The sequence below is a fragment of the Balaenoptera musculus genome, chromosome X, assembly GCF_009873245.2.
Source record: "Balaenoptera musculus isolate JJ_BM4_2016_0621 chromosome X, mBalMus1.pri.v3, whole genome shotgun sequence".
NCBI classification, from domain to species: Eukaryota; Metazoa; Chordata; class Mammalia; order Artiodactyla; family Balaenopteridae; genus Balaenoptera; species Balaenoptera musculus.
In genome coordinates, this window is record NC_045806.1 from 123,763,705 (window position 1) to 123,776,093 (window position 12,389).

A 12,389-nucleotide genomic window follows, 5' to 3' on the forward strand; every position below is an offset into this window, starting at 1 on the left:
TTCCATCAAATTAACCATCCATCCACCCATGCATCTACCCATCCATCCATCCACCCACCCATCCATCCTCCCATCCACCCTCCATCCACCCACCCACCCATCCATCCACCCACCCATCCATCCATCCACCCATTCATCCACCCATTCATCCACCCATCCATCCATCCACCCATTCATCCACCCATCCATCCACCCATCCATCCATCCACCCATCCATCCACCCATCCATCCATCCACCCACCCATCCACCCATCCATCCACCCATGCATCCCCCATTCATCACTCATCCATCCATCATCCATCCACCCATCCACCCATTCACCCATTCATCCACCCATCCATCCACCCACTCATCCACCCACTCATCCACCCACCCACCCATCCACCCACCCATCCACCCATCCACCCACCCATCCACCCATCCACCCACCCACCCATCCATCCATCCACCCACCCATCCACCCATCCATCCACCCATTCATCCACCCATCCATCCACTCATCCATCCATCCATCCATCCACCCATCCACCCATTCATCCACCCATCCATCCACCCACTCATCCACCCACTCATCCACCCATCCACCCATCCACCCATCCACCCACCCACCCATCCATCCACCCACCCACCCACCCATCATCCACCCCATTCATGCCACCCATCCATCCACTCATCCATCCAGCCAGCCATCCACCCAGCCACCCATTCATCCACCCACCCATCCACCCACTCATCCACCCACCCATCCACCCATCCAACCACCCATCCACCCATCCACCCACCCATCCACCCATCCACCCACCCATCCACCCATCCATCCACCCATTCATCCACCCATCCATCCACTCATCCATCCATCCATCCATCCACCCATCCACCCATTCATCCACCCATCCATCCACCCACTCATCCACCCACTCATCCACCCATCCACCCACCCATCCACCCATCCACCCACCCATCCACCCATCCACCCACCCATCCACCCACCCATCCATCCATCCACCCACCCATCCACCCATCCATCCACCCATTCATCCACCCATCCATCCACTCATCCATCCATCCATCCATCCACCCATCCACCCATTCATCCACCCATCCATCCACCCACTCATCCACCCACTCATCCACCCATCCACCCATCCACCCACCCATCCACCCATCCACCCACCCATCCACCCATCCACCCACCCATTCATCCACCCATCCATCCACCCATCCATCCACCCATCCATCCACCCATCCACCCATCCATCCACCCACCCATCCACCCATCCATCCACCCATCCATCCATCCACCCATCTACCCATTCATCACCCATCCATCCATCCACCCACCCATCCATCCACCCATTCATCCACCCTCCCATCCATCCATCCACCCATTCACCCATTCATCCACCCATCCATCCACCCACTCATCCACCCACTCATCCACCCATCCACCCATCCACCCACCCATCCACCCATCCACCCACCCATCCACCCATCCACCCACCCATCCACCCACCCATCCATCCACCCACCCATCCATCCACCCATCCATCCATCCACCCACCCATCCACCCATCCATCCACCCATTCATCCACCCATCCATCCACTCATCCATCCATCCATCCATCCACCCATCCACCCATTCATCCACCCATCCATCCACCCACTCATCCACCCACTCATCCACCCATCCACCCATCCACCCACCCATCCACCCATCCACCCACCCATCCACCCATCCACCCACCCATCCACCCATCCACCCACCCATCCACCCATCCACCCACCCATCCATCCACCCATCCATCCACCCATCCATCCACCCATCCATCCACCCATCCACCCATCCATCCACCCACCCATCCACCCATCCATCCATCCACCCATCTACCCATTCATCACCCATCCATCCATCCACCCACCCATCCATCCACCCATTCATCCACCCTCCCATCCATCCATCCACCCATCCATCCACCCACCCATCCATCCATCCACCCACCCACCCATCCATCCATCCATCCACCCATTCGTCCATTTATTCAAAAACCACTTACTGAGGACATATGATAGTCTTAAAATTAGGGATGAAGAAAAACACAAAACGACAGAACAATGTAGCATGTGTCTTCATAAAGAATAAAAGGCCCAGGAAGGATCTAAGACTCCCTGTGGGCACTGACGAAGTGCTCAGAGGTGGCAGCACCTGGAGGCTGCTTACAACTTTGACAGGTGGAGAAGGGCCCCAGAGAAGAACGCTCCATGCAGAACAGGGTGGCAAAGGCACCCAAGGGATGTGATGGGATGCAGACTATTACAGTCTCAAGTGGCTGGATCCTGGTTTGTGTGATGGGGAGCAGAGAGACACAAACCCCAGGCAAATAAGTGCATCTCTGGGAAAGGCCTTGAATGCCAGCCAAGGAGTTTGGACTTTATTTGTAAGAGAAACCCAATCACATCCTTTAGTTTTCAGAGTCATCGTTTTGAGAGTAACATTGGCCTAAACTGTGTTTAATTATCCCCTCCCACCTTTGAAAGGGGTCAGAACTGTGAGCGGCCACCCCCTCTGTCCCTGTCCTGGGGTATGTCATTCCTTCCTGGAGCGCCACTCTCCCTCGTCAGACATCCCTGGGCTTGGTATCCTTCTTCCTGGCATCTCAGCCAAGGGATCAATTCATCTGTTTTGGGCACTGAATCCAGCACTTGTACAGCGATTGCAGTGTTTTTAGCTGTGTTCTCCAATTTTGGAGATAATTCGTGCAAGTCGCAATTTTGACATTTGCAAGTGTTTACAATAGAACTGGTTGTTGAAATGGGCTCTTGTAGTAAGTGCACAATTTGGAATCAGGCCTGATTTGCATTTTCAGCCAATTATCTGTGCTACCATCAGCCACATGATAAAGGTAGAAGCAAGTGGGATAAAATGGTGAAGCCAGGATGGCTACCCACCCACTCTTTTGTTTCGCTTGATTCCTGCCAAAATGTTGGTTTGAAAGAAAAGTACATTTTAAATCACAATAATATTAACAATGCGTATAATGCTTCGATGTGCCTCGCCTGGTTCTAAGCACTTAATACATAGTAAATAATTGAATCCTCACTATCACTCAAAGAGGTCGGTAATTTGACTCTCCCTAATTTACAGAGGAGGAAACTAAGGTGCAGAGTCAAGTAATATGCTCAGAATCACTCAGCTAATAAACGAGTGAACCAGTCTTCAGATCCAGGTGTTCTGGTGATGTTTTATCACACCGATTTGCAGATGCTCCAGTTCAAATTCCATCTTCCAAAACGTGGGTGTCTCCAGCAAATACATGTACCTGGGGTGCTGGCCCTTTCCTCAGTGCTTGCACCAGGACTAGGTGACACCACCCTCTCAGAAAGCATCCGTTTCTTCCACTCACGACAGAGCTTGCACGGCGGAAGGGACCAGCACCCCAGATATACAAGCCCAAACTTGCCCTATACAATTGTAATGAAATCTCTTTAAAAAAATAACAGGTAGAAATATTGGTATATCATTAAGGACGTGCAAATGGTTAACTCCTCATTTATTTGGCACTCTGGGAAATGAGGTGATCTGGATAATTGCAATTCTTGGATAACCAAAGGTTATCCTTCCATAGGAATCACGTAATAGGAATCATTTTGAAATGTAATTCATATTTTCCTGACTTCCTATAAAAGTTATCCTGAACATGCTTTAGCCTTTCTTGATCACTTGTCATTATTGCATCAGTTGCTGTAGAGTGCTGTAATATTACACTATGCTCTAATTGTGTCCTCGGGAGCTATTGCAATGGCTAGGAATGCTTGCCTCTATATTGAATGGCCATAGACTCTTGTGCTTTTTCAGTTCTAACTTTGCTGTGTCATTTTCTTTGGCCCCCTGTGCTGTCGGTTTTCTCGTCCCAATTTTCCTAGTGGCTGTGCCTCTAGAAGTGTTTCCCCTTTCTCACCATCTATGATTTGCTAACGGGTGGGAATCAAATGGCCAAGCTTGTTAGGGTCTAATGTCAAAAGTCAGTTGTCTAGCAGCGAGGGGAAGAAGGCTTTGAGCTACGTGGGCTTGGTGACAGCCCTTTAGTTGAGAGGCCTTTTCCATCTCTTGTGGAGTTTATGGTCATCTTCTGGAGGAGTAATCATGCCAGAAGATAAGTCTCTTGGGCAACAGAATCATGCTAAATCGATTGGAAAGTTTACTTTTGATTCAAACACAGCATCATTGTTCTTGCTTACTTCTCTTAAAGATAAATGATGCTCTGATCTTATTTTTATTCCATAGGGTGGCAAGATTAGCCTTAAAGAGTAGATTACTTGCAGCAGATTGATATAACTAATTCTTCTTTTTAAAATTTTTTTATTGAACTGTAGTTGATTTACAATGTTGTGTTAGTTTCAGGTGTACAGCAAAGTGATTCAGTTATACATACGTGTGTGTGTGTGTGTATATATATATATATATATATGTTCTTGATATAACGAGTTCTTGTATTTGCTTGAATTCATTGTCTCCAGTTTCGGAACACTTGCTTTGCCTTTGATATTCTCTCCTCCATCTGCAAGGAGCTGTGCGCGCCCTGTGCATCAAGGCAGAGCTTCTGCCTGCAAGTCGTGTCAGGATCCACACAGGTGTCCATGCTCCCAGAAAGCCCGATGTGTGCAAATCCGGATTTCTCAAAACCCTGAATGAATTGTGTTGAGGGTGACTTTCAAATAAAATTTAAATCCCTTTAGATAATTCGTTCCACTTGCATAGTTCAAATTGCTTCCTGTACTTCACCAAATTTGTGATGAAGTTTTAAGAACGTGTCTCTTGTGAAAATAAGATACATCTACTGCATGTGTGTCACCGTCAAGGTAGAAAATTGGAGTTGTTTCTATAAAATAGAACAACTGAGCAAATCTATTAATTACAGTGTTATTTACACTTCTACAAAAATCACAATCACTTGTTTGTTTGAAACGAGTCCCCTTTACTTCCATAGAGGTGTCATTGCCTAGCTAAGTGAGAAATTATACACTTGAATCTCACACATATGGGTCATTTGTTCCCATGTTGCACACATTTCCAGATAGATACCAGTCATGTGTAATTCTGATAAAATGGCAGTTATGGCCGTGTTGTAGCTGGTTTGGCTGGCAAATGTTTATCCTTCAAATAGAGCTGCAGACAGTAGCCTAATTAATGGAATCCTTAACAGTGGTTTCCTATTGGCCAACATCCATCAAGTTATATCTTCAGCGATAACAAATAGACCTTTTGTTTCTCTTGTATCATTTAACTAATGTTTGTACTGTATGTGTTCTTCCTTATAGGAATCCCAGCATCTGACCCCAGGATTCGCCTTACAAAGTAGGTGTTTTGAAAAAAATCCTTGATCCCAGCATCTCCTCTCCTCCCTCACTTTCTTCTCTTTCCTACCTAATATCATGAAAACATGGAATAACAACAATAATAAAAAGTCACATTGTGGCACATCCAATTGGTTTCTTTTTTCTCCCATCTGTTATTCATGGCAGGATTCTGTGAAAGGGTATAACTGGAAGGGCTGCATGTTCAAGACCAATTTCATTCAGAATGATCATCTGACAGTACAAAACATGGATGGTAAATGTCTGTGCGTTTTCTTTTCAGAGTGGAGCGACCCGACCAGCAGAGCTTCTACAAAGTGAGTACCGTTGAAGTCGTAAGTACTCAGGTTTCTGAAACACGCTTCTTCGGGGGCATTTCACAAGGAAAAGGTGCTTCGGTGCTGAGCGAATCTTGTTCTCTCTTGTGCTCCTTGAAAGCAGGAACCTTGCCTCATAATAACATGGGGTGTGGTTAGAGGGGAGAATGAGATTTCCCACGATAGGCAAGTGGCAGTCAAAATGAATGACATCACCACTAGGCTCTCTGATGGTGTAGAAGATACAGGCTGGGTCAATACCCGGGACACCAGCACAGCTGTGATTCTTGAGTGGTTGTTGGAGCATTGTGTAACTTCAGCCACAGACATCGTTATATGTAATATTCAGCCACCGCCGATTAGGATGGAGAAAGGACCCGCCTAAGCAGCCGTGCTCGGACATGAGAGGTTGGGTGGATTGCTCCGGCCACTCAGCCCGGGACCTTGCTGTTTGCAGGTCGTCCGGTGACTGTATATTAAAGATAAACAAGGGCAGCCAGAAGGAGGTGGAATAAGAGGTTACGTGACGCTAGGTTGAAGTTCAGAAGCCAGGGCCCTGCAATTCTCTCCTCACTGTCTTCCTTTTTTATTAATGTTCACTGAAGGAGGGGTATGGAGAAACCAATTTCCTCAGATTAACCGTTGTAGATTTTGTAATAGCCATTTGTCCAAGAGAGTATCAAGGGAGTAGTTCTCTCACAACTTCTTTCATTCTTAATAATAGAAAATGGAAGCTGACTTTTCTATGTGAGTAATAGTCACATACTTGAAATTTTTCAAAATGAAATAATATATGACATTCAAGTGGCCTAATGGCACACTTGAATTGCTCACCTTTTGGAAGATCATGAATAATTGCATAAAACAACTGGGAATGACTCCCAAATAGACTGAGGCTCTGGGAAAGTCCATGGTATTTCCACATTCTTGGGTCTGTTTAGTGGCAAAGCCCCCAAAGCCCTGACCCCATCACCAGACCTCTTATTTGGTTTTCTGGCCTGATCTGTGCCTTCTAATTCAAGGTTCCATTTCAACAGCCAAGAATCCTCCATTTAAAGAATCGAGGAAAAAAAAAAAGAGACAAGAGGAAAATAAAACTATAACCTTGATTTAAGGACCAAATTATATGGAAACGTGGAAATCAAAATCATCTTTGATATTGTTCATTTCAGCTTTTCCAGTAATCATTTTGAATTGCCCTCCCCCTTGTTATCCTAGTAAACAATAGACCTTATTCTCCTTACCTCCACTCCTAACTTGCCCCACTCTTATTACAAAGCCAGTAAACTTCACACACACACACACACACACACAGTTGAGCATTCAGGAAATCAGTGCAGGTTTCCAAATATGAAAACACATAAAAATATTTTTCCATTGTAAAATGATCCCATTCCTAAAGCAAGAGTATCAGGCTCCTGCTGTGAAATATGCTGATTTCCATATAGACCATAAAATGCAATATTTCAGTAGTTTGTAACTAACAGAAATAAACTTGTCAATTGTGGTTTATAGCTAGAGGCTGCATTTCCAGAGAACAGCACTTCATAGCACAGGGTATATAGTGCATTCAGTAGGACTAAGGTTCTCTATAGGAGGCATCCATAAAACTGGAAGACACTGAGTCTGTTTTATGAATGAACTGCTCTCTTTTTAGCTGCCTGATCCAAAGTCCAGGCACTGTTCATCAGACTTCAGCTGCAGTAAATTCCCTTCTTGTGGTAGGGTATAGGTTTAACACAGGGCAGGTCAGAGTTATAATAATTATTTTTACTTTTAGCTTCCAAATTATTATCAGCTTAACCATTCCAGTCATTCTCGCATATTTCACTACGGTGTGCTTTTTAAGTCAGCTTCTAGGATTTTCCATCTGGCAGGGCAATCCTCTAGGCAACTAAGAACATCCTGAGTGTAGACAGGCTGCTGGTGGCTAGAGCTTGGTGGGAAGCAGCCCCAAGTCAGCCCTGCTGCAGGGGAGACACCCTCCCAATGCTTGTGAACGTCCTGGGCAAGCTCCTACCCGTCCCTGCAGTAGAGAGAGACGGGAGTCTTGTAAATCAGAATCCCTTAATTCCTGGGCTACTTGATTTGTTTTCCTCATCTTGGCCTCGTTTCCCTGGATAACAAAATGCAGATCTTCCATTTGGGCCTGGATTGTTTATAAGGACTGCACGCCCCGGCACCAAGTCTGAGAAACACTGGTGCAGGAGTCCCTGAGTGCAAGCTGGGAACCGGCCAGGCTCTGTGCTCCCGGCTCAGCAGGATCACTGACCTTTGGAGAAGGGGAGCTTTTCTCGCTCAGCATACTCCGTTGACACACAGTGCTTTTTATGGGGTGTCCATCTAAATGGTGACATCCTACCTGCTCCAGCTGACTGCCCAGGAGGCCAGAGCATGGGACTGGGGGAATTTCAAGATCTGGGCTTGAGCCTCTGCCCCATGACAGTGATGGTATTGGGGGAAAACACTGACCTAGGATTCAGAGGGTGCGAGTTTAAATCATGGGGGAATTTATTTTTATTTCAGAGTATAGAGATAGAGTCCCTTGAGGGAAATGAAGCAAAGTAATGAGCAGATTGTATACGCATACAGGTATATACGCAAACACTTGTCACAATTCAAATGTAAACAGCTATACTCATTAGTAATTAAACTCAAGGTCAAAGTGCATTTAACTTTAACCCTTAATAATTCCTGGAGGAAAGAAGACCTGGCAGGTGTTGTTCCCCTCAGCCTGCATGAGTCTGAGTTGTATTATAGTCTCGGAACAGGCCTCACCCAGGTCTTCTAAATCCAGTGGAGTTTCAAGCCTCCTTCAACAAAGGTCTCTCTCCCCAAAAAGAGAGTGGGGCATGGGCTGTCGAAGGTCAAATTGTATTTCTCATGCTGTGGAGTTGTGTATTTGTACAGTAATATCACGTTCGTTCTGCGTCTAAAGCACCCATTTATTTCAATTGGAAGATTCAGGGATTGAATGGACACCCCAGACACTGGGTTACCTTCTAGTTTCTGCATGAAGCCATTAAGGAACAATGGAGGAGAAAACAGAACTAAATCCAAAGAACTTGGAGTTTCCTCATTGGGTTGAATGGCCTCATCTAGCTGGTTATGACATCTTGTCAATTACTCGTCAATACAGTGGCTTTACCAAAATACATGACTCTGTTGGTCTTTCGTGAGCTGTCCTGAATAGGGACAGATCAGATGCTTCCTGAGAAGCATTTTCAGACAGCAACCATGAGCTCAAGGGTTTCCATCGAGTCAGTCCTTGACTTTAGCTAGTTTTGTGAGGACAGTTGAGAAAATGGCAGTCCCAGATATGCAGTTCCTTTGTCATCCTCGGCTGTTTGCATTTAGACTCTGTCCGGCTGGAAATCATCCAGACCCCCTTTTAATCAAGTAGCTCCTGTGTTTTAGGGCACGCTGTTGAAACTTCCTGGATAATTTCCATAAAAGCTCAACGTAAAGGCAGATGTAGCCGTAGGCTGTTCTTTCCTTGCCATAATACCAGTTCCTCCACTTACGGTATTAGGTATGGGTCTGAAAACATCACAGCCATGGACCCAGAGAGCTGACAAAAGGCCTGACAAAGACAGTCTAGTTGTGGCCAGTTTACCTGTGGGTGACAGGTAGGCATGCCACATGGACAAATGCTTGAATGTAGCACTGGTTAGGAGGAAAGGACATTATACTCTCACAGGAATGGCGGGCACCTGTGACAATAATCATTGTGCTGTTGGGTCGTGCGCAAGGCTAGGTGCCAGGTCCCATGCCAGGTGCTCTTATATACATCACCCCATTATACTTAGCAGCCACCCGGAGGGGCTCCAAATTATTCCCATTTTACAGATGAGAAAAACAAAGCTAGAATATTGTCCCTCCTTATGAAGTATACACAGTCCAGTGGGAGGACAAATTGACTGTTTATCTCGAATGGACATGTTGGCTATGAGTACACAGAAGGGCCGAGTCAGTTACACTGCTCTTCATGGGAAAGCTTGAATGCACAAAGCCCCCTCTTTTCCCACTGGGCTGTCCCTTCTCACGGTATCTGTTGGGGTCGGGGCACAACCTTCAAATAGACTTGAAGAACTGAAGTTGATGGGAAGCAGTCCCACAAGAAATTATACCTCTCTGTTTTAGATGATTCAAAACCTCGTCAAAATTGCTTGATTTAACTGAAAGATCATTATCTCTAAACTTGTATTGATGTGGTATGAAGATTTCATTACCACAGGGAATAGAAATAGTATGAGAATGTTTTCTGGTTTGCTATGACCAGTAACACATTACATCATTTCTTAGATGAATTTTGAAACAAATTTTTTTTACCAAAAAACCCCAAGAAATGAAAAACACATTCATGAAAATCCTGACCATCTTTCTACCAAAATTTTCTTCATTGAAAACGTTTGCTCTGAGAATCTGATTTGAGATTTGAGAAAGAACTCCCACCTCTAGCAATTTCATATATTCTTTCCTAAGTAGACGTCTGGTCTGCTACACACTTTCTGTAGCAAAGTAACTGTGTAATGAGGCAGGGGGAAAAAAATGACTGTTATTTTCATAATCAGATTAATTCTTAATCAGAATACATGATTTGGTACTTGGAATTTAGAAATACTACTAATCAGTTTGAGGCTTACAAAAGCCAAAGTAAACTCTCCCAGTAAACTGGGAATCTTGGTGACTGTCACTGGTTGCAGCCATTCTGGCTTTCAAACTGAGACGTGTGCCAACTCTTGCTTTTAACCTGTCTTGTATGCCCTGCGTCGTAGAGCTTGCCAACTTTTCCTAAGGACTTAATATATTTTTGGAAGTTCTCCACTGCATCAGGGACAGCCACCTGGGAGCAGAGAAAACAAAATTTGGCAGCCTGTTCAAGCTGTGAATTAAAGGTAATTCACAGTTTGAAATGAATCAGCATGAGGTCCTTAAGAAGAGTAATCAGACCTCAAGAGGATTTTATTTTGAGGACTGTATATTGGCTAATGTGACAACAAGCAATATTGGCATTTGGAATGTTCGTGTCAAGAAGCACCGAAGCTGCTGGTGCTTGACGGGCACCAAGACTGAAAACTGGGCCCCCTTTGACGGCAGCTTTGGATTTCCACTTTCATTACAAAAGCTGCAAACGTAGCGTTTGTGCTCAGGGAGCGTAAATCTTGAAAGATCAGGTTGGATTTTTGTGTCTTTGTTCATGTGCCCAAGATTTGTATGTTTCAGGTGGATTATGAGACATGTCTGTAGTTAGAAACAAACATCTCTCTCTCTTTCTCTCAGGGAAAAGTCAAGTATCTCCTCTTTTCTACCTGATTTGCATCCATATGTATATTCATTCGTTCGCGATTTCATTCCTTTCAGCAAAAATGGGTTGAGCCCCTACTGTGTGTAAGGCTCTGAGCGAGGCAGGGTGGTACCTCAGGGTGGAACACTGCACATCCTTCCCTCAGGGAACTCACTGAGGATTAGACTTGCACGGATAACGCCAATACCTCAACTAACTCATAACTACTGAGTGCCTACAGCGTGCCAGGCGCTTTCTTTCTTTACAGGCCCAAAGGAGTCAGCCGTATTATATTCTACAGCAGCAGAAACCAAAACTCAGAGATATTGAGTGAGTCACCCAAAGGGCCACAGTAACAAAACCACAACCGGACAGACTCCAGAGCACATGCTCTTAACCCGCATTAAAGCCATCGCATGGGCTGTTTGGAGAGGGCCCTCCCGATTTGAATTCAGGTGTGATCTTGCCCTGGTATCAGACCAAAGTAAACTGGCCCCAGGGCAGGCCAAAACGGTCCCTGTCATTTTGGTTTTGGTCAGGGAAAGGATTGGATCTGAACACTGTCATTGAGTCAGGCCTCTCATACACAGCACACGCTGATGGGTGCTGATAGGTACTCTGTACGCAGGCACCGGTCCAGCCTCAGCTCAGGGCCTGCGGCCCGATGGTGTCACCATGCCTGTAAGATGCTTCCTTTGGTGAGGTGCAAAGATCCAAGCCTGTAAGGGACTTTACCGCCACTCAAAATCCCCTTGAGGGTGATATCGGTGGCCTGTGATGGGAACAACATCCGTCTCCAGAAATCTCCATTTTGCCATATTAAAGTAGAAAGAAGAGAACTGGTATTTGGGTCTGTTTTTATGACAGGTTTGTCCATTACTTTTCATGCTTACCAATGTGGAAATTGCTTTATATTATTGGAAAGTTGCTTTATTTTATTGATATATCCTCATGGCAGAATAATTTTTTTTTAATGTGTTGCTATTTTTTAATTTTATTTTATTTATTTATTTATTTATTTATTTATTTATTTATTTATTTATTTATGACTGTGTTGGGTCTTCGTTTCTGTGCGAGGGCTTTCTCTAGTTGCGGCAAGCGGGGGCCACTCTTCATCGCGGTGTGCGGGCCTCTCACTATCGCAGCCTCTCTTGTTGCGGAGCACAGGCTCCAGACGCGCAGGCTCAGTAATGGTGGCTCACGGGCTTAGTTGCTCCACGGCATGTGGGATCTTCCCGGACCAGGGCTCGAACCCGTGTCCCCTGCATTGGCAGGCAGATTCTCAACCACTGCGCCACCAGGGAAGCCCCAGAATAATTTTTAAAAATTATTCCCAACGTTATCAACCAGTGGCCTTATTTCTAAGTTCTCCTCGAGATTTTGAACAGTAAATGGTACTGAAGCAAATGATGCTGGTGGAAGTTGTTGAAG

General features: G+C 45.5%; 1 protein-coding gene across 2 annotated transcripts in view; it reads left to right on the forward strand.

The window, feature by feature from the left end:
• Nucleotides 1-12,389, forward strand: part of AFF2 (AF4/FMR2 family member 2) — a 487,741-nt gene that overhangs the window by 329,236 nt on the left and 146,116 nt on the right. For both annotated transcript variants that reach the window (XM_036840574.1, XM_036840575.1), the window contains 2 exons: nt 5,319-5,355; nt 5,638-5,671. In XM_036840574.1, coding sequence (XP_036696469.1) covers nt 5,319-5,355; nt 5,638-5,671 — 71 coding nt within the window. The remainder of the gene's footprint in view (nt 1-5,318; nt 5,356-5,637; nt 5,672-12,389) is intronic.